General features: G+C 54.6%; 7 protein-coding genes across 7 annotated transcripts; 4 read left to right on the top strand and 3 right to left on the bottom strand.

Moving 5' to 3' along the window:
* Positions 1-1,117: 1,117 nt before the first annotated feature.
* Positions 1,118-3,883, top strand: TRIREDRAFT_121251 (cell wall protein). Its single transcript, XM_006964285.1, has 2 exons — positions 1,118-1,357; positions 1,463-3,883. Exons 1-2 carry the CDS (start codon positions 1,298-1,300, stop codon positions 3,851-3,853), a joined length of 2,451 nt encoding a protein of 816 aa, XP_006964347.1. The 5' UTR covers positions 1,118-1,297; the 3' UTR covers positions 3,854-3,883.
* Positions 3,884-4,617: 734 nt separating this feature from the next.
* On the bottom strand, positions 4,618-6,876 carry TRIREDRAFT_22030 (uncharacterized protein; the record flags this gene model as incomplete). Its single annotated transcript, XM_006963972.1, has 5 exons — positions 4,618-4,950; positions 5,139-5,894; positions 6,042-6,407; positions 6,534-6,769; positions 6,837-6,876. The coding sequence occupies 5 exons, from the start codon at positions 6,874-6,876 to the stop codon at positions 4,618-4,620; spliced, it is 1,731 nt and encodes a 576-aa protein (XP_006964034.1).
* A 1,502-nt stretch (positions 6,877-8,378) lies between these two features.
* Positions 8,379-10,156, bottom strand: TRIREDRAFT_76887 (uncharacterized protein; the record flags this gene model as incomplete). The annotated part of the gene is made up of 2 exons (XM_006964129.1): positions 9,644-10,156; positions 8,379-9,520 (listed from the first exon to the last, which is right to left on the bottom strand). The coding sequence occupies exons 1-2, from the start codon at positions 9,855-9,857 to the stop codon at positions 8,379-8,381; spliced, it is 1,356 nt and encodes a 451-aa protein (XP_006964191.1). The 5' UTR covers positions 9,858-10,156.
* A 1,820-nt stretch (positions 10,157-11,976) lies between these two features.
* On the bottom strand, positions 11,977-13,190 carry TRIREDRAFT_106120 (uncharacterized protein; the record flags this gene model as incomplete). The annotated part of the gene is made up of 2 exons (XM_006964128.1): positions 11,977-13,040; positions 13,130-13,190. The coding sequence occupies 2 exons, from the start codon at positions 13,188-13,190 to the stop codon at positions 11,977-11,979; spliced, it is 1,125 nt and encodes a 374-aa protein (XP_006964190.1).
* A 1,180-nt stretch (positions 13,191-14,370) lies between these two features.
* Positions 14,371-15,679, top strand: TRIREDRAFT_59196 (uncharacterized protein; the record flags this gene model as incomplete). Its single annotated transcript, XM_006964284.1, has 3 exons — positions 14,371-15,105; positions 15,238-15,468; positions 15,563-15,679. 3 exons carry the CDS (start codon positions 14,371-14,373, stop codon positions 15,677-15,679), a joined length of 1,083 nt encoding a protein of 360 aa, XP_006964346.1.
* Positions 15,680-17,058: 1,379 nt separating this feature from the next.
* TRIREDRAFT_106118 (uncharacterized protein) lies at positions 17,059-18,792 on the top strand (the record flags this gene model as incomplete). The annotated part of the gene is made up of 3 exons (XM_006964283.1): positions 17,059-17,193; positions 17,295-17,643; positions 17,744-18,792. 3 exons carry the CDS (start codon positions 17,059-17,061, stop codon positions 18,790-18,792), a joined length of 1,533 nt encoding a protein of 510 aa, XP_006964345.1.
* A 2,305-nt stretch (positions 18,793-21,097) lies between these two features.
* TRIREDRAFT_59396 (uncharacterized protein) lies at positions 21,098-22,734 on the top strand (the record flags this gene model as incomplete). The annotated part of the gene is made up of 3 exons (XM_006964282.1): positions 21,098-21,263; positions 21,330-22,352; positions 22,409-22,734. 3 exons carry the CDS (start codon positions 21,098-21,100, stop codon positions 22,732-22,734), a joined length of 1,515 nt encoding a protein of 504 aa, XP_006964344.1.
* Between the last annotated feature and the right edge of the window lie 3,902 nt (positions 22,735-26,636).

Genomic DNA, 26,636 nt, shown 5'->3' with positions numbered 1-26,636 from the left:
TCTCCCAGACGGCACACCGGCGCATGCTCTGATTCGACCAGACAGCCACCTGTAACGCCCTCGACCTGAAGCGTCTGGCCACCAGACACTACACCTACCTACCTTATGCTTGCCTCTCTCTGCGTCTCGTCCAGCTATTTTAGGGGGCACCAGTCCGTGAACTTGCCTCCTCGACCAGTCAATAGCGTCGTGTGCCTGCCAAGAACGCCGTAGCGCGACCCCTGGATCATGGAGCCGTTTCGGCAGCAAGCCATCCAGGCGCCCCTGGGGGCTCTTGGCATCGCAGGCAGGGCGACAAGGACGGGACGTAGCCAAGTGGTACCTGGGATGCCCTCTCCAGATGGAACTGCGGCTGCTGCTGCTGGCGAGAGTGACGGCTCGTCTACCTGCGGCCCAAGTCCCGCCTCGCCGGGCTCGTGTCCGGACCTCCAGGACCCTTTTGCGGCTGCCAGCATCCACGCTCGACGTTCCTCTCGCCAGACGTCCAAGTAGGTACTCATCGCCAGTAAGGTACTGTACCAAGCCAGCCGCTTCAGGGACTTCGTCTCGGGCAGCTTCAGGGTCCCGTCTGTTATCGTCTGCTGCGGTCTGCTCCCAGCAACCGCTACCTATGCTCTGGTACATGGGGATTCCCCAAGCTCGCCAGCCGCGTACCGGTACCTTACTATGGCTCGATAGTGTCTCAACCCTGTCTCCGGCGCTTCAACCATGGGTCTCGTCTCGATTCGGTCTATTCCACAGGCCGTGGGGAGTCGCTGCGAGGCAACAGGGGTTTAGTCTTTGCGCCTGCTCAAGCGCCTGAGCAAGACAAACGTGGAGTCATACAGTACCTAGTGCGAGAGGAAGAGGAGCGTGAGTGCCAGCAACCTGAATGTAGGTAAAGTACCTCTACCTACCTACCTACCTCACCTCAAGGCATTGAGGTACCTAAGGTACCTTGCTTGGTTGGGAGACGGAGTCAGGCAATGCTGCAAGCCCCATCTCCGGCCGGGAACCTCGTGCTGGCCTTGGGTATATAGATTTGCCTCTCTCCTCCGTTTCCCTTCCCTCTCTTGATTCCGGAGCATCAACCAACCTTTGTTTGTTTTCTTTTCTTCTTTCTCTTTTTCTCCTTGTTCTCTATTCCTAATCAGCACCAGTCTCTCATTTCTGGATCAAAGTCATTCGTTTTCTTTGCATCCCTCACAACAACGACAAAACCTACAAGCCTAAAGTCTTCCATATCGATATTAAATATTTCTTGAGTCCTATCTTTTGAAAGCCACACGCTCACTACCGTTTTGAACTTTGCTTCAACATGAAGTCCGTCACCTTTGCTCTCCTGGCTGCGGCCGGCGTGGAGCGGGTTACTGCCACCGTAAGGCCTAGTCCCTCTCTCCGTCCTTAAACCCCCAACACCTTCCATGATATAAACGCCCATCTGCCCTCTACAACGCTCGGCTGGCTAACCCCGTCGCTCCAGTATAACCTTGGCAACTCGTGGACCGGTGCCAAACCCTTCAGCTGCCCCAGCAACACCAACAACAACCACTGTACCGAGCAGCAGCACCATGGCTGGGACTGGAGTGACGTCCCCACTGGTCCTATCGGCCACTACAGCGGCTGCGAATTCAAGGGCTGGAGCTGCGAGAACGACTTCGGCAAGCGTGATAGCCTCCTGAGCGCTCGTACCTTTGGCTCTACCGGCCGCTCCATCTCTGGCCAGTGCACGGGTGACAAGACCACCACTCCTTGCATCTACGCCAGCGGCGACAAGGAGCACTTCTCCATCGACACCTTCTCCGTCACCACCGAGTTTGACACTCGCCTCGAGTTCCACTACGACATGCCCGACGGCTCAACCTGCAAGCACTCTGCCGACTGCTCGTCCCACGGAACGACGGTGAAGAACAACCAGTGCGGTGGTGCCAAGTCGGTCTGCGTCGTCTACCCTGGCGGCGGCAACAAGCCCAGCACTCCCAGCAAGCCCAACAAGCCCAGCACTCCCAGCAAGCCCAACAAGCCCAGCAAGCCCAGCAAGTCCACTTGCGGTGCCAAGGTTCACCACATCGGCTGGAACTGCGACAACAACTCTCCCCCCTCCGGCGGCAACCCTGGCAAGCCCGGTAAGCCTGGTAAGCCCGGCAAGCCTGGCAACACCCGGCCTCCTTACACTCCCCCGGAGACCACCCAGCCCGGCGGCTCTGTGCCTTCCAACACCTACACTGCCCCTGCTGAGACCTTGACTGTTCCCGCGGGCGAGACCACTTACACGGTTGGCGCTACCACCTACTCCATCCCTGCTGGCGAGACCACCTACACTGTTCCCGGCTCGACCTTCACGGTCCCCGCTGGCGAGACCACCTACACTGTTCCCGCCGTTGAGACGACCTTTACTGCTCCTCCTGCCACCTACACCGTCCCTGCTGGAGAGACTACCTACACCGTCGACACCACCACCTACACTGTTCCTGCTGGCGAGACGACCTACACTGTCCCCGGCACCACCTACACTGTTCCTGGTGAGGCCACGACCTACACTATCCCCGCCGGCGCCACGACCTACACTGCTCCTGCTGAGACTGTCACTGCCCCTGCTGGCGAGACCACTGCCACTGTCCCTGCTGGCGAGACCTCAACCGTCCCCGCTGACAGCGCTGAGACTACCACTGGACCCGCGGTTGCTGCCACCACCACTGCTCCGGCTGCGGGCGAGACGACCACTGACGTTGTCGTGAGCACCTCCATCATCCCTGGAGGCGAGACCACCACTGCCCCTGCTGCCGGTGAGACCACCACTGCCCCCGCTGCCGGTGAGACTACCGTTCCTCCCGCTGGCGAGACGACCACTGCTCCCGCTGCTGGCGAGACCACCGTCCCTCCTGCCGCCGAGACCACTGCTGCTCCCTCCACCACCGGCGGCTCTGATGCTGCCACCACCGGCCCCGACTCGGTCATCACCACCACCTACCAGACCACCTCCACCGTCTTCACCACCACGGTCCACACCATCACCAGCTGCGCTCCCGAGGTGACCAACTGCCCGGCCAGGCCTGACCAGCCCGTCCTGACCACCGTGACCGTTGCCGTCAGCACCACCGTCTGCCCCGTCACTGCCACCATCACCCCGGCTCCCCCGGCTCCCACTGCCACCGGTTCCACCCCCTCGGGCCCCGGATCTCAGCCCGGCTCTTCTGCCCCCGGCTCCGACTCCGATGCGCCTCTTCCCTGCCCCGAGGTCCTGCCCAGATGTCTCAACACCTGGCTGACGCTGGTTCCCCACTGCGATGGCAACGCCGATGCTTCCTGCTACTGCCCCAGCAAGGACCTCGTCGAGAAGGTCTTCGAGTGCGTCTACTCCAACGGAGACAACGACGATGACGTTGCGGCCGCCATCACCTTCTTCCAGGGCATCTGCGCTGGCGATGCCGGCTCCAACCCTGCCATTGTCACCGGTGCCGAGACCATCACCTCCATCATCACCGTCACCAGCACGCCCGTTGTCGCCCCGACTGACTACACCACCATCGTCGTGGCCACCTCGGTCACCCAGCCCGTCGTCTCCGAGGGCACCACCATCCCCGGCAGCAGCACCACCTACTGGGTCTCGACGGCCGTCACCATCCCCCAGGTCTCCATCACTGCTGCGCCCGCTCCCCCCGCGCCCACTGGTGCTGCCCCGACTGCCCCTGCCGAGGCTCCTGCTCCCGCCCCGACCGTGGCTGTTCCTCCTCCTGCCGGCCCCATTGGCACCGCCACCGGCACTGGTGTCCTTCCCGGCGGCACTGGCATCCCCGTCATTGGTGCTGCTGGCCGCGTTGGCGCTGGCATGAGCCTTGGTCTCGCCATCATCGGCGCTGTCTTTGCCCTGTAAAGCAGCCTCCGAGCAAGCGATGCCCTTTGGGGCCGCACGCATGTGCTATCTGCGCAGTTACCCGTTCCCTTTTTGTTGATTCATTCTATGGGAGGTTATTGCTTGCGCTACGTGCCTGTGGTAACGTGCGCAGGATTCTTTGATTGCATGGAAAGTGGGAGGAAGGAGGCATGTATGTGTATACGGACAAGACCACCTGATTAGCGGAAAACATAGCCCTCATACAGTAGGGCAAATATCATTCTTACGATCCTTACGAGCACATGGCAGGACAGCTAGGGGGAGGGGGTTGCCCTCTCATCACCCGCTGGACTGGCCAATGTGCCCAACTTAATCTTAATATCGATATGAGATTCATCTGCCGTTTGGCTGCTGCCAAGGCTATGGACGTTTTGGACAAGACAAAAAAATAAAAAGGTTGATTCTTTTCATTTATTCTGTTCCTTGTTTGTTCTATTGGGATCATGTCTTTAAGCGAGTGAGAGGCTTTTGTTCATATGTAGACGTACTAGTGCTGTTTGCATCTGGTGTGGAAAATAGAATCATCATTGTCACTTATTCCGTCTGATTGTCTGTCTATCGTTGTACTCTGTAGCATCTATGCAATCGCCGCATAATACACGTTCGTGGTGTAGGACAAGCACAGCAGGAACAAAGACGAAGTAGGAAAAAAAAATCCTTATTCCAACAAGGGACGAAACAAGACATAGGTGGAAGCTCGTCGTATTACACTCATTTGCCTACCTATTCAGGTACTTCATCTCTTAAAGTTTCGCTCTCTTGGCCTCTCTGGCCTTCTTCTCCCTGTCTCTCAAGAGGCGCCTCAGAATCTTACCGCTAGGGCTCTTAGGGATGGCGTCGGTAAATTCAATGCCGCCGGCCAGCCACTTGTGCTTGGCCTTGTGGTCTTGCACGTGCTTGTGGATGGCAGCCTCGACATCGCTGTCCGCCTTGCCGGCGCAGTCTGCAGACTTGGTGACGAAGGCCTTGGGCACTTCGCCGGCGTAGGAGTCGAAGACGGGGATGACGGCGCAGTCGGAGACGTATGGATGGCTTAGCAGATGGGCCTCGAGTTCGGCGGGAGCGACTTGGTGACCCTGTGATACACGTCTGGTAAGCCACTTCTTCTCCTAGGTAGTATGAAATTCCCTCCCAAAGAACGTGTGCGGTGGAAGAGAAGGCGTGAATTGGGGAGATCATCATGGGGGCATGGTGGTGTTGTACAAGCAATGCTTTGCTTCACATTGTCATCTCATCTCCTGCCATCCCATCTCAGCAGGCTTACCTTAGTCTTAATCAGCTCCTTGATGCGGTCCACCACAATGAGATGCTCGTGGCCCTGTGCCGACTTTCGAATGACAACCTCGTCACCCGTCCGTAGCCACCGGCCGTCGTCGTCGTGGACAAACGTGTCCGCATTGGCCTTTTCGTTGTTGAGATAGCCCAGCACTACGGACGGAGACTGGATCAGCAGCTCGCCCGGAGTGTCGTACTCGGTCACCTCCTTGCCCTCCAGATCAATGACTTTAGCCTTCTTGCCCGGCAGCAGAGACCCGGAAGAGCCAAAGAGCACGTCCAGCTCGTTGGTCGAAGAAACGGTGGGCGAGCATTCCGTCATGCCGTAGCCCTGCCCGATGCGCCACTTGGGATACATGCCGGTCAGCTCCTCGACAACCTCGGAGCCCAGCGGAGCCGCTCCGCTGTAGACGTAGCGCACGCTGTCGAGGTTGTACTTGGCAGCCTTGTCGCGGTTGCCAATGATTTGAATCAGCATGGGCGGGACGACGAAGAGCTGCTCAATCTTGAAGCGCTGGACGGCGTCAAGGAGCTCGTGGAAGTTGTATCTCGGCAGCACAATGACCTCATCGCCGCGGTACTGGCCGAGGGTGGTAACCAGGACAAGCGCATATATGTGTGAATAAGGGAGCACGCCCAGAGCGACCTGAGTCTCGATGCCGAGCGCCTTTCGGGGGACGCTGTCGAACACGGAGACCTGCATGACGTTGGCAATGACATTGCGATGGGAGACCATGACGGCTTTCTGGGAAAGCTTGTTAGCCATCGACACAGTCAACAAACACCGTCCAAGCCCAAGGTACCTGGGTCATAGATGACCTGGAAAAATTCCTTTGCACATCATGCTCGGCAAGGTCCTGGCGTTTCAATTCAAATGCCGCTCTTCACTTACCGGCAGGCCAGAGGTGCCGCTAGAATAGCACAGATAGGCCGTCTGCCTGGCTCCCTGTCCCTTGACCCATTTCAAGGGCCTCAGCGGCGGCAGCTCCTTGCCCTCGGCCACCAAGTCGTCAATCGTCACATAAGAAGGGGGGTTGTCGAAGCCCGCGGTCCGCAGTATAAAGATGCGGTCCTTGGGGATGCCCACAGCGGCAGCCGCCTTGAGGGCGTTGTCGAGGAGGGGAGCGCATGTGAAGACGGCCTTTGATCCTGACGTGCGGAGCTGATGCTCAAGTTCCGGTATCGAATATGCGGCGCTCGCGGGCGTAACGATGCCGGAGAGGCGGTGGATGGCGTGCGTAAAGGGAAGATAGTCAATCTGCGGCACAAGAGAGGAGCCAGAGCCTCGTTAGATTGTTGCCATGGTAGCAGAATCGAAGCGCGTGTCGGACAGGCCGCGTTGGAGGGGGGGTTGGCTATTCTTGGCTGGCTCTGGGTTTCGTACCGTGTTGACCGAGTATATCGCGACCACTCTCTCCCACTCCGACTCCTCTTGAGGGTTGAATCCTAGCCGCTTGCTAATCGCGCGAGCCATGTAGTCGGTCCGCTCAGCTACCTGTGCGGCAGTGTATGTCGTGCCCGTGATACCGCACGTGTAGGGGTTCCTGGCCTTGGCCAGCGGATAGCGGCCATACTGCTCATTCCGAATGAACTCTTCGATGGTGATGGAATCCGGCAGTTCTGTCGCGCCAAGGCTGCTCGTCAGTTTCGTGTGTGCGCGTCCTCGCAGGGCAGCTGGTGCACAGACCTGGCAGCGGGGGAAGATATGAGGGCGGCGTGAAGACCATGGCGAACCGGCCTACCAGACCTCTCAGAGCAGGACAAGACAAGGAGCAGAAAAGACGAGCAATGGGCTAGGACAAGGCCAAGAAGAGGAATGCGGAGCAGGAGCCGAGGAGACGCATCGGCGCGGGTTACGGTAGGAGATAGTAGGTATATGTAGTAGCTGCATTGTTCATGTACCCCAACCAACCTAACTCTTTAGCAATGGCTGATCGCCTACCAGACGCATAGGATTGAGGAGTTGCGAGTGGAGATGCAGATTGAGAGTAACCTCGGGAGACGGTATCGGCTAATGGGGGAGAGCCACGATCTACCAGTTTGAGGTGCTAGCAGCCTAGAAGAAGCAGGAGTTGGCGGCCCTTGTCTGCCCCCCCACGACGGATCACGACCCCGGATTATCGCGTCTCAAGACAAAGATAGTAGAGTCAAAGGGGATAAGTGTGTCCTTCCCCGCAACGCTTTCACCTCGGTACCTCCTATACTCTAGTACGGGCGGTATTCAAAAGAATAGGTATATACTCAAGCTGTCCCTCAAGCCTTTGCACGAACGCAGACATTGCGAGATCGGAACCAGCTGTCTGTTTCTTCCAGAGAGAGACAAGCAGTTGAATGACGCGATTCCCAGGTCTCCACATGGTTGATGGAAACTACCTAGGTAGACAGCAACAGAGGGCTCCAATGTTCTCCAACTCCATTCCTTTTGCTGGCCGGGACCAGTAACCAGACCGCTACTAGTAGTAGTATTCTCCGGCCCAGATTCTTCCCCAGATTACTCCGTTGGCTCAACTCCGAGCGCCGTGGGCTTGTTGTGAGAGCTGCAGGAGGACAACATTGCCTCGATAAGACAAAGTGCATGCAGTCACCCTGTGAGACAGAAAAGGCCAACTATACGGCTTACTGATACTTCATCTCACAAAGACCCGTTTCTACATGACATACTACCTACAATAATCAATGTCACATAGGGATTACGCGTTGAACAGGCTGGTGTCTTTTGCAGAAAACCAAAGACAATGCATCGTCCGTCTATTCAAATCTCCTGCCTCATATACAAGATCCTAGGATAAATCCTCTACCCAATCGCGAATGTCCATAACTGTCGGCCGATCCAGCTCACCCGTATATACAAAAGCTTCGAAACGTGTAAACAAGCTCTGAGTACCTCTCCAAGAGAAATGACCTCCTGGACAATTTATACAATGTTGACAAACATTGCCAGGGTGCCCAGCGCCACGAGCACCCAGGTAAAAGGGACAAGCCGCACACCAGCGTCTTCATCACCTCCGCCATCCCCGTCGCCGCTGCCGGAGCCGCTGGGAGAGCTGGTGCTTGTAGGTTCGGCGGTGGCTTCGGCTGGCCGAACCGTCCGCGTCGTGACGACGCCGGTGCGGCAGTTGATGTCGAAGACCGGGCAGGAGGTCACCGTGAACGTCGTCGTGAAGGCAGAGGTCGGGATCAAGTTGGTGGCTCCGGAGTTGGATGCAGTAATCTGCAGCGAGACATGTGATTAGTCGTTGGCCGTGAATGCAGTTTGGACAAAAGAGATGCTTACCGTTGGGCTTCCTGAGCCGGTGGGAAACGCTTCGTTCTCATTGCAGTTCCCCTGCACGCTGGGAACGGCATCGGACCCCCTGCCAACAACAACAATGTCACTGCTGCCGCAATCCGCGGCCTGGGCAATGTGAACCTCCCGGTTGTCCCAGTCAAAGACAAAGTATCCGGCCCGCAGCACCGTGTCGCCCAGAATCTGCTGGTCGGTGGTGATGACGATGCCAACGAAGCAATAGTCTGAGTCGCTCGAATCTTCGCCCGTCAGTATAAAGTCGGAAAAGGGGACGCGGACAACCTTGTTGCCGAAGCCGAAATCTACACTGCCGCCAGCGTTCCGGGTCGAGCACGGCACGTAGAAGTAGCCCTCGCCGGCGTCTTGCGCGCCCAGGGCCTCGAGGATGGGAATGGCAGCAGCCTCGTGCATCCGGCTGAGCGTCGTGCCGGAGTCGAGCATCACGTTGGTGTCGGCAGCAGAGAGCCGGAAGCTCTGGGACCGGCCCAGGGTAAGGCCCAGCGTCGTGAGGTTGACGGCCAGCCGAGTTTCGCCCTTGATGCCGCGCACAATCGGACGTGCCTCGAGAGATCCGACAAACTTGCTGCGATCGAGGCCGCCGTAGATGATGGCGCCTGTCTCCGAGTCGGAATGCCGGAGATCGAGTGCAAACACTCGGCTTGCAATGACGCCCTGCTCGGCCATGGTGTTGAGCAGCAGGCTGTACGGCTCGTCCCCTGGGAAGCCGCCCCGGACGTCGGGTGCGAGGCCCATGATGCCCTGCGCCTGGCCGTCGCTGGCCGTGACGACGCCAAACGTCTGGTTCTTGACCTGGATGCTGCCAAAGCTCAGCGTGTCGGCATAGTAGGTGATGTCGACCGACGTCTGCGTGGACTGGTCCGTAGGGTCGCCATAGTTGATCTCTTCACGCCCAAACGGGCCGACGGGCGGTGTCCTTGATCTCCTGGGGTTGTACTGGCCCAGATTCTCGCACATGTCGGCCTGTTGCTGAGACGGTGCGGTTGAGCAGTCGGGATTGACCCATAGCTCGCTGGATCCCGTGTCGACGAGGACGGTCACATTCTGGGGAGGCGTTCCCATGCCGACTGTTGCCGACCATTTATTAGCATGTACACTTTGCAGACCCTAGGTAGTGCACTTGAAAGCGGACGATAGAGACACGAGCTGAACAGAAGCTTCTGGTGGTGTTAACAAAGGTGATGCATTACCTTGAATGGCATAGAAAAAGTCCATGTTCTGTAGCGTAGCATCGATGGCGCTTCTCTTGCCGACCTTGCGCGGCCTCGGGATGGTTCCCACGGGAATCGCCAAATACCCATCCCCAGATTTCGCTCTCGGGAAAACGGGAGTAGCGATGGCTTCAATGTAATCCGTCGCGAGGAGCAGCGTCAGAGCTGCTGACAACGACGTTGGCGGCCTCATGGTTGCGCTGAGAGCTCTGCCGACTTTTCTTCTATCCCCTCTCTCTCTCTTCCTGTCACTTCCTCTTCGCTTCTCTTCTCTTCTCCTCTCCCTGTAAAGTATACTGATCAAAAACCGGAAGCAAAGGGATGAAGAACTGAGAACGGGAGTAATACAGAATGAAGTATTAGGATAAGAGAAAGAATAAGTAGGTAGGCTGAGTTCGTACGACAACGAAAACAGAGCACGGCAAACCACCAAAGCAACAGAGCAAGATCTCGGCACGATCTTGCTGCTAGCGGGGACGACGGCGACAAGGGTCGAAAGTGACGGGACAAGGAGAGCAAACGTCGCCAGCTCGTCCGGTTTCCGGGGTAAAAGTAGTATTTGTAAGAAGAGCCTTCTCGTCCTCCTTCATGATCTCATCTTCCATTCATCTGGCCTCCTCCCCTAGCCATTATCGGTGAAGCAGCCCCTCTGGCCTGGTGGCTGCACTGCTCCATAGGAGGAGAGACGCCCACAGCCTTTCCGAGTCGCGTCTTGCCGACAACTTTCTTGAACCTTGGAGCTTGGCCGGAGCTGAAGCTGGAGCAACGCGGCGCAGCTCCTCTTGGACACCCACTAGTGCTGGACTTTATTGCTCCGGTCCGCCTGGATTCGAGCCGCCAAGCTCGTCTTTCCGCTTTGTGGCGCTCGGTTCATCAGCTACGCGACGCTATTTCAGGCGGATCAAGCGGCGGGTGGCCTGGAGGAGGCTCGACAAGCTACTCACTACTACTACGTACGAGGTTGCTTCAGAGTAGAGTTGCCTAGTCCTACTGCTACCTACCTACACGAAGAACTATTCTACTACCTTATGAATGCTTATAGTATCAAAATTCTGTCATTCTTCAAGATATGCGTAAAAAGCTTGTTGCTGGTATGGAGATTATGGAGAGCATGGAGCGTCAGCCCAATCAAGCAGCCAGCTGAGCATCAGAGCATGCGGAGTCTGTGGGGAGTCTTCGGATCGCTGGGAAAAGGCCTCGACAGCCTCCGTCGTCATCGAACCTTGCGGATCGACTCCCGCCTCCAACTTTTCAAAGGCTGATGGAGCATCTTTTGATGAGGTCTGTTGACACAAGATTTAAGCTGCGAAGTTTTGAGCCTTCATATTGGGCATAAAAGCAATCCCAAGTCTGGTGGTATTAAACATTCCAGTGAGATGTCTGATGGATTCGCTCCCAGCACTATTCATAGCCCAACGATCAGAGAAAAACTGAGGGGACATTATTTAGGTAGTTGCAGAATACAGCATTTAGTACTATTGATGTGAACAACGTGCTCCATAGAATGAAGCCAACCTTCCAGCATCGGTCACCAGTTCAACTCATACCACAACCTGGCCATGCTTAATTCATTTCAATCATTGAAAATTCATAACTGCAAGTCTCTTGTTGCGTTTTTCAAAACCACATAACCAATATCAGTCTACTCTACCTCGAGCTTGGACCTCCGTCATCACAGTGGCGGTGGCTTGGCCCTCACAGACAAGTTGCACGGCGTCTCAAATGCCACTCGGGCGGCAAATGACTCTCGAGGACGCGCAAGCCGTGCTTGGCAGCCAAGAAACTACCATCGGAAAGGGGTCATCACTTGGTTGTGATACACAACGGGAGAAGTGAGCCTCATGAGCAAGCCTATCAGCTGCATGTCTCAGGCAAAGGAAAGATTGAAGGACTCTCTTTTGTTTTCGGCGTGCAGTGAAGGTCGACGAACAGCGCTGGGGTTTCTTCATTGCATGTTTATTTATTGTTAACCTTGGCGATTGAGAAGCAGAAGCCAGCAAAGACATAATCACATCTTTTCACGGAGATATAATGTCATGCGTCTTCATGAAACATGCTGAAATGTTCAGTCTTTGATTCGACTCAGCTATGATCACGTTCTGGCCAGGGATACATGAATAGAAAATCCCAAACTGTCGAGCAAATAACGATGCGTGTGCGTCCACCAGACAGCATAACGAATAATCCTTCAGGTTCTTTCACTCCCAGTGATAATCTGAGAGCAAGAGGCGTGACATGTACATTGGGGGCCTGCTCCTCGTACCTAACTGCAGGATATTCATTCTTGCTCTCTACGCGACTTTTACCACCGCTTATAGCAAGCCCTTGAACCACTGCTTCATCCCAATCGTTGCTTCCCCAATTTGTCCCAGTATGCCTTCGGCCACAAACAGGTCATGTCCCGCATTCGGGTAGCTTTGCAGCGTCACTTGGACTTCCGTCTTCAGGACCTCGAGCATCTTTGCCAAAGCCTTGATCTGGTCTGCCAGAACCTCCCTCTCACCGACAACGATGTGAAGCCTCTTGACGGCGCCATTCAGCCCGTAGAGCCAAGTCCCCAGGCACTCCAGAGGCTCTGCCCAACTGTCATCTCGATACGAGTCGATCTCATATCTATGAGTCCGAGCATCTGCTGCCAAAGATCGCATGATGGCTATAGAGAGCATGTCGTTTCGATCATGCTTCCGGAACGAGATACTGGAGATCTCGCGGCTGAGCCACGGTGAGACAAGGAACGCGGCGGACAGGGGCTCGGTCAGTGAGATACGGCTGGCTTCGGGATGAGGCTCGATGATGTGGTGAAGAAGCTGCATTGCCACGTTGCCACCAGCAGAGTCACCGCCTACAGCAATATCCCTGGGCTCGAATCCCGCCTTGAGAAGCTCGGACAGCGCGAATGCGGCCTGACGGAGCTGCACAGGAGCCTTTGCAGCCGGGGCAAGAGAATACTGCAGAAATGCCACGGCCACCTCGGTGTCCATTTCGACCCCGGAGAGGACAAATGCATTCCACGCACATTCAAAGTGCCCGGGCTGGCCCGGCATGACATAGCCTCCACCATGGAAGTAGAGCACTACCTTTCGGGCTTTGTGGCGGTTGCCAAGCCAGAGGATACTCGAGTTCACCTCGGGTAGAGGTTGTATATCACATCGGAGTCGCTCTTTCAGGCTTGGGTCCTTGACAAGGCTCTCCTTTCGTCGGATCCATGCTCTGTACACCTCCTCGGTAGGTGGAAGCAAGGTCTGGATCTCGCGAGCCGTAAAAGTGCCCAAGAGGACCCTGACTCCAGCGTTCAGTAGATAGATAGGGATGTTCAGGTTGTTTCGGAGGGCGTGTAGGAGGAACCGTGCAGCGACGATTGCGAGCACCCAGGGAGCTATGTCCAACATCTCTTGTCAGTCGAAACTCCATCAACAACCCGCATCATTCATTCTTCGAATCGCCAGACTGCCCACATGAACTTACCCACAAACAGCAAAACGCAAATCAACCTGATTTTCTCGCAAAAGGATAGGCGAGGCTTCATAGAGTTGGCCTGTGGTGTGTTGGCAGAATCCGTCTACCTGTCAGCTACCTATGTGCCAAAGACATACCTTGCTATGCGATTGGAAAGCAAAGGATGGGGCTGTTCTTTCTCACCATCGGAAATGAAGGCGGCGGTCGATTTGTGTCGATTTGTGCTCAACCTACACCACCAGGAGACTGTTCAAAGGTAGTACTACTTCACCAAATTCATGAACCGTGTCACGCGAACAAGGCTCAGGCAGGGCCGAGCAGTGGTGAGTCGGGCCATCTATTTATAACCATCGCCTTGCCCTCTCTTTTGCTTGTTTTCCAATGATGCAGTTTGCGTCTGTCGTTACACCGAATCTCCTGCAAGGGATCTGATCTGGACTCTTCTGTCTCAGTTTCTTCACATTCAGCTGCCTGTTTTCATCATCCTGCATCCAACAGGCTTTTTTTTCTTCTTCCCTAGGCATGTAGGGTTACCTCGCATGGACGGCTGTTGCCGCCGCCCCCGCCCCCAGGCTCTTCGATAATTCCGCACATTAAATGAGCGCAACCACACGCATCTCGAGTATGTACTTTGCGACGATGAATGTGACACTCCAAGTCTGCTGGAGGCAATTGAAGCAATACTGACTGAGCTTGCCATGCATGATCTGGTGGCGAGTGGGGATTATGCATCAGGCTCGGCTATATCACACGGCCGAAGTGGATGCGAAGATCATACATAAAGTAGAGTAGCATCTAGGCAACAGGGGGTAATCACTCTGTACTGTAATACTTGAAAAGTAGGTAAATCAGCATGCTGCGGAGAGCAGTCGACAATACAGTTTGGTGTGTATTGCTGAGTACGTCTCGCTTAACAACTCCAAGACTGTTGTGGAATGGCCCCTATGTTTGCCAAAGGGCCGCCAGACACGTACACCGACTCATGCAACCAGCGATTCGTGGTATCACCATGGTTGCATGGGTATGTGGCCTTAAAAAGCGGCATGATGTGGGCTTTTTGGGCGATATCAAATCCACTGAGCCCCAGCATATGTATATAAGGTATATAAAGGAGCAACAGTTTGTAGCCCCTGATTTTTATCAGGAATAACAACGCCAACGAAAACATCCAAGAAGCCAGAGTGTATCAACTGCATCAAGCTGGGCCGCATCCAACTACATCGTCAGTCACATCCATTCAGTTGAGCATCATGTTCAGCTCACGAGAGGGGGTAACCCTCGACTCTGTAGCTGCTCCTCTGCGGCGTTGGCTCCTCAATCCCGTGATCTCAGTACCGGCAGCTCTCGTCTTGTCAGGCTTGGGATGGACCAATCCCAACCCAAACACCGTCAAGGCGCTGGCTCCCGTCTATCTCGCCACCTTGGCCGGCGTTCTTCTGTCTCTCAACGAGTACCTGGACAGGCAATTCGCAAACAACTGGGTGACGGATAAGACCTGGAACTGGAACGAGGAGATTGTCCTGGTCACAGGAGGAAGCACCGGCATCGGTGCCAGCATCTGCAAGCAGCTGTTGGCGCGGAACCCGCGCACCCGAATTATAGTCGTCGACTATGCGCCCCTGAGCTGGAAGCCCGAGCAAGAAGGTGTCCGTCTGTCGTACTACCAATGCGATTTGAGTAAGGCAGACGCCTTGCGGTCGACGTGTGAGCGCATCAAGGCCGAGGTTGGGCATCCGACGGTGGTCTTCAACAATGCAGGCTTGGTTCGCGGTGCCACCATCATGGAAGGGTCGTATGGCGACGTCGAGGCGACGGTGAGGACCAACCTCATTGCCCCGATGCTGATTATCAAGGAGTTCCTCCCAGAGATGGTCAAGAGGGACCACGGCCATATCCTTCACACGGGCAGCTTGAGCTACCTGACGCCGCCAGCCCTGATTACGGATTATGCGGCGACAAAGGCGGGATTGCTGGCATTGCACGAAGTGAGTCAAACTTGAGATCCCTTGAGATGTGACGAGATTTGAGCATGAGCATACACCAGTATACAGCCCTGTGCATGTCATGTTGGAGGAAGAGTCTGGAAATTGTTCGACTGACGTTGATACAAATTGTAGGGCCTTCAACTCGAGCTCAAGCACATCCACAAGGCACCGCGTGTGCGTCTGTCCCTGGGCATCTTCTGCTTCATCCGTACACCCCTCGTCAGCGGCCATACAAATGTGCCCAACTTCCTTTTGCCGTTCCTACACGTCGACACTGTAGGCGAGGCCATGGTAGATGCGGTGTATAGCGGCTATGGGTCAACCATTTATCTGCCTGGCCTCAACAGGGTAGCAGCAACATTGGTGAGCTTCCTTCCCTTCTTCACCCGTTGTTGTCGTTGTCGGAGAGCAGTTAAAGCTGACATCGTGATTCTGTTTTCTTTTTCGTGCTTTGTAGAAAGGAGGACCCGAATGGTTCTTCCGAATCATACGAGAGAGCACGGTCAACTTCCGAATCAACTTCCACGGCCGCCAAGAAGTCGACAAGGAAACGGGCAAACTGCAAAAGGCGTAGGTGGATACATAACGCCAACATCTGCTTCGGCATATCGATCCGAAATAGACAAAGAGCGGGATGCCCACGTGGCGAGAAGGGTGGGAGATGCCCTGAGTTGGTGTGGAGCGGCTGTTACTACATAGGTACATGTATCTTAGGAGGTACCTAGTTCATGCGGACATTCCGTACCTGCAAATACCGATCCTTGTCTCCGTTCAATATCAATGTCGGGCCCAGAAGGATCAAGTTGGTACATGTGGTGTAGCATTCGGTGAGTCAAGGTGTGGTCAGGTATGATGGGCAGACATGTAATGAACAAGGATCATACCTAGTAGGTAGTATGTGATATGAACATGAGCAATGACGAATCTGTGTATGCCATGGGGTTATAAACAGGAGCATTGCCCTCAGACGGGTAAGACTGCTACCATGGGCCAGCCACGTGGGACGGGAGTATTGGAGTCTATGATGTCTCTCAAATCCAGTGTCAGTTTGTTCAACGGGCGGCTTGCTGCTGCTGAGAAGCTTGTCGTGAGAGACGCCGTGTCCTAACGCAACGCTACCATCAGATATCTTTACGCAGCAGAATATCAGCCCTTGAGTGGGGTTCTGGGTGCTTCCCTGCCCTGTGAGGGTGATGAAGCCCGAGAACGCTCCTCTTCTCCGTACAGTACTGCTTCCAGCTTTTTTATGCTGGGTTCAACCCGTCAACAAAAGATAGCTCCTCGATATCACAAAAGATCAGAGAAAAGGCTGAATAGGAGCACGTGTCTAATACTGTCCGGGAATTAGTATGATTGTCGATTTCAGAAGGTGACAAGCTCTTTGCATAAGATCCTGCTGCTACTTTCGGTCGATCTGCTTTGAGCATGTGCTTATCTTCTTGTTGACACCGTGCAGACGTTGAGCTTTGCGCAGTGATTGTACAGTGTCTGGTTGGTTTCTTCACACATCCCCTTGGCATCGCTTCGGCAATAATTCGCCGGATTCTCTCCACCAAAAAGCATCACATGTGCCAACACCCTCTTTGTATTGGCTGTCGACGGCTTGCCTTTTCTCTCGAACATCTCTGGAAGAGACAAAAGTTCACGTTGGTCCCGATCTAAGATGGGAGAGACATGCCAAGGGAGGCAAAATATGCTGTATCTGGACTCCCAAGTCTCCTTCGATGGTGACCAAAATGGAAGGCAATCAGCCCGAGGGCACGGTAGGTTGTCGTGTATATATTCTCTGGAATCATCCCGGCGCCTGCTTTGGAGCTAATGGTCGACTTGCTGAATATTTGACAAGGCCCAACGTATCGGCTGTTGCTATCGGGCTACGAATCAACTCGGCGTCAAGACGTTTGCTATCTGCTGCTCTAACCCGGAACGCCTCATCAATTCGGTACATGCAGAATGGCTGCCGAGCCCAGCCAGACGGAAAAGTCGCCTGTTGAGGTGGCGACTGTGGGAGACGGCGAGAATGGTGCTGTCGTCGTTGCGAATGACTCGGCCAAGAAGCGACAGTCCTTGTCGGACATCTTCACCATCGTACGTCCCGATTGTCACCACAGGCATCTGAATCTGAACAAAGAGACAATAGAGGCTTCACTCGTGTTAGAGACGTTGAGACGAGAGTGCAATGCTGACAGAGCGGCTCCATTGCTTCAAACCAGATCGCAGCCGGCGCCGCCCTCGTCTCGGATGGCTACCAGAACAACCTCATGACCATGTCCAACGTCCTCTTCAAGAAGGAATATCCCGCCCAGTACACCTCGACCGTCAGCACTCGAGTGTCTAATTCTCTCCTGGTCGGAGCCATCCTCGGCCAGGTCACGGTAGGCTTGACGTGCGACTATCTGGGACGCAAGACGGCTATTGTGGTCACGACGCTCCTCATCGTCATTGGCGGCATACTGGCCACTGCCGCCCATGGAGTCACAATCGACGGCATGTTTTGGATGCTGACGATTGCACGAGGCATTGTGGGATTCGGTGTTGGTAAGAAGCTTCTCTTCTCTCGTTGGGGCTGGGCATGCCATCATACATAGGCATGTCACGTCAGAATAGCAGACTAACGGAAGCTCTTGACGACGCAAAGGCGGCGAGTATCCGGCTGCAAGCACATCGTCTTCTGAAGCAGCCAACGAGCACGCTCTGGACAGACGAGGCCCGATCTTCATCCTCGTCACGAACTTGCCTCTCTCCTTTGGTGGTCCCCTCGCCGTTTCCATCTTCCTCATTGTGCTGTCTGCCGCTGGCCAGGAGCATCTGTCGACGGTGTGGAGGGTGTGCTTTGGCATCGGCATTCTTCTCCCGCTATCGGTGTTCTACTTCCGCCTCAAGATGCTCAACTCCAAGCTGTACCGCAAGAGCGCCATCCGGCACAATGTGCCATACGGCCTAGCCCTGAGATACTACTGGAAGACCCTGATTGGTACTTGCGGTGCCTGGTTCCTGTACGACTTCGTCACCTTCCCCAACGGCGTCTTCTCCGGCACGATCCTCTCGTCCGTCGTCGATGCCAACGACACGCTTCGCAGCACTGCGGAGTGGCAGCTGTTGCTGGGGGCCATTGCCCTCCCTGGCGTCTTCCTCGGCGCGTTTCTGTGCGACAGGATCGGCAGACGCAATGTCATGATGATTGGCTTCTGCGGGTATCTCGTCTTTGGCCTCATCATTGGGTGTGCCTACGACAAGATCACAAAGATCACGCCCCTCTTCGTCATCTTCTATGGCCTGATGCAGAGCTCCGGCAACTTTGGTCCGGGAGACATGCTGGGCCTTTTGTCCTCGGAGAGCTACGCCACCAGCGTCAGAGGCACTTTCTACGGCCTCAGCGCCGCGTTGGGCAAGACGGGAGCTGCCGTGGGCACGCAAGCGTTCACGCCTATACAAAGCAACCTGGGCAAGCAGTGGACATTTATCATCGCCGCCATCTGCGGCGTTGTGGGGGTTCTGGTGACATACTTCTTTGTGCCCAATGTGACGGGCGAGGATCTCGCCGTGCAAGACGACAAGTTCAAGGCTTACTTGCTGGAGCACGGATGGAGCGGGGAGATGGGTCTCAAGGACGACAAGGAGCCGACTGTGGAGGAGGACGAGGAAGTGGCCTTGCCGGCTGTTGATGAGAAAAGTGTCCGGGTATGAGTGCGGAAGGGGAACACCGAGCGAATACAGTCGCAATCCGACTCACGTCGGCCGCTCACTTTGCTTCCCCTTGAAACATGTGACGGGGATGAACGCAGCCGCCTTCCCAGTCGCCGATCAACAAGGGTATGAACACGAGACTTAGTAGTCACATGGACTTGACATGCATTATACTCCTCCCGGGGCAGCAAGTACTGCATCTGAAAGGATTGCCTACAGCTGGTTTGCCTTTCTGGATTCGACCATACACCTGTAAGGGAGGACCATGAATACATAATACTATTACTACAAGTACTACTGCATTGAAGCACAGATAGACTTACTCAGAGAGTAAGATTGCTATGATCCTAGTAGAGAGCTTATCTTGTACCGTATCACCTTGGCTGAGTTGGGGCAGAGTCCAACTGCGCGTAGCACAGCCGTGGCCTTGATGAGGCAGCTGTCCATGCCCTCGTCTGCACAAAGTAATACCTGACAGAGCTGAGGTGATGCTGAAATGGGAGAAGACTTCTTCAGCTGCGCCATGCTAAAACCAAGGGATATCCGGGGCGGCAATTTCCCTCCCTTGTCTGGGCGTTTGTTTGCTTCACACAGACAATATCGTCCCATGGTCCCGTTTTTTTGCGGATTATTCTGCAGTTGAGAAGCATCCTGATAGGTAATCTGAATCTACTGCCTTACGTCCGAACGGTTTGTACCGACATATCTTTACCGTGAACATATTCAGGTCCTGAGGTATAATATTTGTGCCTATCGTGAGTTCCCGGTTCACACTCGAACCCTTGGACGCACATGCGGAGACCACGGAAGGATGTATTACCAGACGCCTATCGAAGCCACCGCGTCTTTGACCTTGTTCGTGCACAAGAAACACCCTGGCGGACCACAAGACTTATCTATGAAATGCAGTGCCATGTCGTGAATATCTGCAAGGACGGCTAGCTGTGAATGAGAATATGATGACACTCGTCCGTCCCTAGATAAGGCGTCAGGCAGGCAAAGGGGCAGCAGCCTTTCGTACGGCCTCCCTCTGTGCTCCCCCCAGCCGCTCTGGGTGTGATGGATGAGTAGGTGCCCATCACTTTGTCTGCTGCAGCTGCCAAGGAATGCTTTGCCTCCCTGATGCCATAACCAAGAACCCTCAAAGTCCATGACGCTCTCGTACATGCCTGTAGCACAGAGTACTACACTCGGTGACAGCATCCTCGTTTGTTCGCTGTGCTTACTCGGACAGTATGTACAGGATGCTTTGTCTCAGAGGAATAGACGCCGGCAGGATTATCATACAGTAGCTTAAATCTCTACTAGTCTGTCCTGTGTGTCGACATGATGCGCGCAAAATGGATCGATCGGCCTCCGCAGCCAAGGGCCGTGCCGCTTTTGTTTGGTGACCTGGCCAACCACGGGTGGATGCAACTCCATGGCGAATCAAAGCACTCTATTTGTTCCGACGGAATCGACGGAACAGACGCCGCCAATGCAATGCTGCTGCTGCCACTTGCTTCCTCCTCTTCCTCTCCAGCCAATGGCTCCGACTTTGACCTGACCGGTGAGCTGGGGGCTGCGATAAAAATACTGACATACCGCGGCAAGGGGCCCGCCGGGAGAGCATGAAGCAGCTCTGAGCCGACTGGGGCACGTCTGAGCTCTTATTATTCTCCGCAGATTGATTACCTGCAGTGGGCATGGGGGAGTGCTGTTGCGTTGCTTTCGGGGCGGAGACCTCACGACTCGCAAGAGGCCAACGCAATCACCACAACGTTGAAGTACCGAGCCATATCGCCTCATCCCGACGTGTCTGCTGCCCTTTGCTATGCGGAAAGTAGGGATCGATTGAGGGTCGACGTGATGGGGATAATCAACCATGCCGGCGCTTAGATCCACGGCCGAGGCATCATGGAAAAGAGGGGGATGGGGGCGAGGAGGGAAGGGTGACCATGCAACAATGCTTGATTTTTTTTTTTTTTTTTTTTGTCTTGTTGCCGCGCATCATGGAGACACAAGGCAGTGACTCCTGTTATCTTGCTGTATTCGTACGAGGTCCATCCCTACCTTACTTACGTATCGGGTGTGATTGAGAATGGAATTTACATATTTAAACGATGTGGAATCTCCATTGGAGTTCAGTCTGGCTCTCAGCAAGAGGCGGTGATTGCTTCATCCTCTCCCATCGATAGCCTACATACACGTACCTCACCTAATCCAGCGGCATCCAGGTCTCTACTTGCAGGCTCTTGGATTGTCATCAGACTTCTAAGTCATCTATTGCATACCTACCTAAGTACTTTCTCATCTATGAGATAAAATGGCGAGCGACAAAGTCACATACAGCCAGTTTGCCTGCATCGGCACTGGCTTTTCCGGAATAGCCCTGGGATGCACCATCAAGAGGTGGTATGGAATATGCGATATTCGCTTCTTTGAGAAAAACAGCGATCTAGGCGGCACCTGGTTCGTCAACCAGTATCCAGGTACCTCTCAGCTCTAATCCCGCTTTCTCTTCCCTCTCTCTGCCCTTGGCTCTAATGCTTTGCCAGGGTGTGCTTGCGATGTTCCGAGCCTTCTCTACAGCTTCTCCTTTGCCCCGAACCCGGAGTGGTCCAAAGTGCTGCCCTCCAAGGACGAGCTTTGGAACTATCTCAGCAGAGTCTGCGACCAGTACGGTCTTCGTGACAAGATGTCCTTCAACTCCACCGTTGAGAGGTGCGAATGGATTGAACAAACGGCTCGATGGCGCATCACTGTCCGGGACACAGCCTCCAACACCACTTTCACCCACGAATGCCAGTTTCTCTACGCTGGCTCTGGCCTCTTGGTTTATCCTCGCAAGGCAGATCTACCAAACATCGAAAGCTTCAACGGCCCCGTCTTCCACGCCTCCCAATGGCGCCACGATGTCGACCTGACAGACAAGAATGTCGTCGTCGTAGGCAATGGTTGTTCGGCTTCGCAGATTGTCCCGGCCATCAAAGATCAGGTGAAGCACGTCACACAGTTCGCAAGATCCAAACACTGGATCGTTCCCGATGTCAAAGTCCCCCACACAAAGGTGTTCCAGTGGCTGTTTATGCATATTCCAGGAGTCATGGCCTTGGGCCGCTTTGCCGTTTTCTTGTTCATGGAAAATAGTGCAAGGGCATTCGGAATGGATAAGGCTTCTGCCGCCTATCGCCGTCAAGTGACTGCCGAGGCGGAGCAATTCATCAAGGATAATGCCCCTGAAAAGTACCATGACATGCTGATTCCCGACTTTGAACTCGGCTGCAAGAGGCGCATCTTCGACCCAGGATATCTGGGGAGCCTGCACTCCGATAGGGTCACGCTTCGGGACGATCCCATCCAGGAGGTGACGCCCCACGGCATTCGCTCAAAAAATGGCTTCACTGAGGCCGACGTCATTGTGCTGGCCACTGGCTTTGAGACAAATACATTCTGCACAGGCATCGACATTGTTGGTCGTGGAGGGGTGACGGCAGAGGAGCATTGGAAGTCTCTCGGCGGGCCTGGAGCATACAACTCGACCAACATCTCAGGCTTCCCGAACTTCTTCCTCTTGTTAGGTGAGGCATCGTCATCCTCCATTACTCATTCTCCGGGAGGTTCTAACGTGTGACAGGCCCCAACACAGCGACGGGCCACACGTCAACCGTCATGGCCATCGAGAACGGCGTCAACTACTCCCTCCGGCTTATTGAGCCCATCCTGCAGGGGAAGGCCACGGCTGTCGACGTCAAGCTCGACGCGGAGAAGTCATACACGAGCCAGATCCAGACAGCTCTCCAGGATACGGTGTGGCTTTCCGGGTGCAACAACTGGTACAACCGAACGCAGGACGGAACAGTGCGCAACGCCATGGTCTATCCTTATTCGCAGGCCTACTTCTGGTATCGGTGCCTGTTCCCGGTTTACGACGATTTCGAATACGATGTGAGTTGGTCCTGAACTCTCCCCTGTCCTATCAACAACAGCCCCCCCCCCCCCCCCCCCCCCTGTGTGTCTTACACTCGTCGTCTGGTGATGACTGTTTTGCCAACGCATCACTGCAGGTCGCGAAGAACCCGCCACGCAGGGCGACCTGGAGAAAAGCTGTCAAGTACCTCGTCTATGCTGCAGCATCACTATCTAGTCTCGGCTTGATGATCGGTGGGACCAAGAACCAGTGGGATTTGACACGTGTGATGCCTTTTGCAAGAGACCGGGTAGGCGGGTTCGGAAGTGACCTCCTAGCCCGTGTCAAGGTGTAAGACATGTCGCAGACAATCATCAGGCTGAACCAACGCACCACTTCCTATTAGTCCGTAGGTAGTATTACTACATACAACATTACTTCTATGACACTGCCATGAACGCCACCTGCATGTTACCCCTCGGAAGAAAGCACATACGCCGCTCAACCCATCTACTACGGGCCCATGTGTGTTGCAGGGGGCTTCATTTCGCATAAGGCTGGCGGCTATCGGTCCTTGCAAGTTTTACCTTGTCAATGCCCACCCACACAAACCGGACTCTCATATACAGTACCACAAGCTCACAAGCTCATACAACAAGATTACAAGTGCATAAAATTGTGCTCGTGGGGGCGGACGCGCTGACTGGGATTCATTACCCGTAACATCACAGAGAAAAGTCTGGTCCCCAGAGGTATCTTCGTAGAAAAATGCACAGATCAAATCGTACCTAGGTACAAGCCCATCCAGGCAGTGAGACACTCATCACACAGCGTTGGGCGAGAAGTTCCCGGCCGAAGCCTTGTCAGGTCCTGAGATCGGATCGTGGGAGCAAGATCTCAATCACGTACAGGCTACGTGCGGCACCGGGGGGTAATCATTTCTGGAATGATCATCTCTCTCTCTCTCTTCTCTTCTCTCCTTTCTCTTCCCTCTCTCCATCTTTGCTTCTTCTTGTCTCCTCCCTCAACACAGGTGAGACCGGACTAAAGAGAGAGAGAGAGCGAGAGAGCACAGCAAGTTCGGAGTTTCCCCACCCCCCTCCTGGCCTTTACTGCGGACACTACGCATGCATGTCTTATAGTTATTGAGTCGAGATTCGTTTGCCATTCTGGTTTGCGTCCGCCACAGCCTCATCTCCCAGATTATCCTCCGGCCTAGACTACAGTACGAGCTCATAGCTCACGACGTGATGTGCTCGCACTTACCTCCCATAGCAATCTTTCACTCATCTTCCACAAGATGGCTTCCATCCCCGACAGTCCAAGCTCCCAGCCTCTTTATTCACAAGCGGCGCACAAACATGGTGATGCCAATCAGACGGCCTGCACGATACGGCGTGTGCCGGGGCCCCGGGCCAATCACGGAGACGCTTGGTTCCTGTTTGCGTAACACTCGCGGCGAATAGCAGGCCGGCCTCGACAGGGAAAGGGGGGGGGGGCTCCCGGTCGTCTTTGAGCGGAGGAAGATTTTCTGAGACCTGGCACACCGGAGAGCTGAATGTCCTCCGAGCTGCTCCACTGCCTGTGTGCCAAACATTTGGTTGGGCTTGACCGGTCACAGCTGCTGGGCAAGCAAGTGGAGGATGCTCTTGGACAAACTTGCGTCGAGCAGGAAGTACGCCCTCTTAGGTACGCACCATGTTGTAGGTAGGTAGGTACCTTACCTGGCGTGCGTCTATGTGTCTCTCCTCCGCCCATCTCTCTTTCTCTCTCTTTCCCCCCCCTCTTCTCTCTCTTTCCCCCCCCTCTTCTCTCTCTCTCTCCACACTTACGATCCTCACTTACTCACACATGCCTACGTACTTACTCCATACATGTCTCTGATCTTCTCCTCCATGTCTTTTTGCCATAAATAGGGGGCTTTTGGACTGCTTCTGATGCTCCATGGATTCTATCTTCTAACTACCTAGATCTTGATTCCTTTTGCTTCGCTACTGTCAATTCGGTTTCTCTGCCTTGCCAAAGCACCTAACAGATGAATGCCAGCGCTGGCGTGTAAGTCTACAACAGACTTGTTGCGTCACAATCACACATAAGGGACACACACGCACAAGCACACAGACATACAGCATACGCAAGGCAAACGGCATTTGCAACCAAGTCAATCATGGTTCCACATGTCAAGAAGCCCGGGGTCGGTAGCAGTCAAAATCCCAAGACTGCCCGCAAGACATCCAGACCGAAGCCCAAGGCCAACCCTAAGGCCCGTACCAGGAGCAAGATTGCCACTTGCTTGCACTGTCGCCAGCGCCGAGTGATGTGCGACAGCCTCAAACAAATATGCATTGGTTGTAGCAGGGACGTTTTGCTCAGGCTTCAGGCCCAACGTATGGACGTTGACCGTGGCTTTAGCAATGCCGAGTAAGTCGATAGGAGCACAGATCTAGAGACAGACTACTGCTACATATACGATGGTGGTCAGGCATTGTGCTAATACATTGTCATCTAGCTCGGAAAGCTCAGTGCCTGCAGAGATAGAGACATCGGAGCCCATGCAGATCGACTCCGGTAGCGGCAGCAACGACATTGACCAAGTGCCTCACCCTCAGTCGAACCCATATGCACCGCCTACACTCGCGATTGCTCCTGAGACTGGAGGTCAACCGCAGAATGCGGAAGACGCCCGAGCATCAGCCCAAGGAAACATGGTGCCATTCGGCTCTCAGGGCCAGCCGTGGCCCGGAGCGCCACCACCGGGCTTCCTGAGTGGAATCACACCCTGGACACCCATGGACTCGTCGACTTTTACCAGCGTTCAACCATTCATGCTCCCTAATGAACAGATGAACTCCGAGGCGTTGATGGCTTCTACAACAAACACGAAGCCTCCCACTGTCATAAGTCATGAAAGGTTCACGCCCGGTACAGTGAAAATGGACCATCCAACAGCCGTGGATGCTTCGAGAGGGACAACAATGAATACATATATACCAGCAGATGTCAATATTGCGGCGCCTTTTGCGAGGACTACGTCGTCAGTGGTTTCCACAGCTCCCAAGGAGTTGACATCCATGGAATTTTCAGCAGGGACGAAACGGGGAACGAATTATCAGACACCTGTTCCCTCTCAAATATCCATGGCCTCCCAACTTCCAGAGGCTGCTCCAGAGCCTAGGCTCTCTCGCCCATACACGGACACTGAAGCCATGAGCTCTCATTCAACCATGGATCCTTCTTTTGCATCCATATACTCTTCGGATTCCATGTACTTTGCGATGCCCATGGATATACCTGAGACGGTATCTCCCCACGAACTCATGATGATCAACAACCCCAGGGCTCTTCAACCGCCCGTATGCTCCAAAGCAGTTGTCAGCCGACCAGCACTTGTTGATCAGCAAGCAGTCACCAATCAACAATCAATGGTTTCTCCATCAGAAGTGGTTCCTCCATCAGAAGTGGTTCCTCCATCAGAAGTGGTTCCTCCATCAGAAGTGGTTCCTCCATCAGAAGTGGTTCACCCACAAGCGATGATGATGCCACCGGTCTCCAACAGTGTCTCAGCTTCTACAGCTTCTCCTGCAGTCGAAATTGCACCAATGGCTAGAGATCACACATCCCTTACAAGCTCTCCGGCACATGCCTCCACGGGGCCGACAATGGGCAATCCCTCGGCTGCTACAAGCTATCCGGCGCCCATGATCCCATTTACCTTCCAGCGCCCTGCGGCGAGCAAAGTTGGAAAACCCCGGCCAAAGAAGAGTTATTCAACCTCGGCGGCATCGCTTGGAGGTTCCCGAATGAGAAGCCAGGCCTCGGCATCATCGTCCGTCCGGCCGGCCCTCAATCCTCCAGCAACGTTGACGCATCCTTCAAGATACAGACAACCTCCACCAACTGGCGGCCGTGCGTTGGTTAATGTTCCTCCAGCTTATATGGGCTCCTTGGAGGGAAC

Source organism: Trichoderma reesei (assembly GCF_000167675.1).
Source record: "Trichoderma reesei QM6a unplaced genomic scaffold TRIREscaffold_6, whole genome shotgun sequence".
Classification (NCBI taxonomy): Eukaryota; Fungi; Ascomycota; class Sordariomycetes; order Hypocreales; family Hypocreaceae; genus Trichoderma; species Trichoderma reesei.
The sequence above is the reverse complement of the archived record's forward strand: the minus strand, read 5'-3'. Positions and strand labels throughout refer to the sequence as shown.

Coding starts and splice junctions, on each gene's coding strand:
- TRIREDRAFT_121251 (XM_006964285.1), top strand. CDS start 1,298: ATGAAGTCCGTCACCTTTGCTCTCCTGGCTGCGGCCGGCGTGGAGCGG. Junction 1,358..1,462: donor TGGAGCGGGTTACTGCCACC/GTAAGGCCTAGT, acceptor CCGTCGCTCCAG/TATAACCTTGGCAACTCGTG.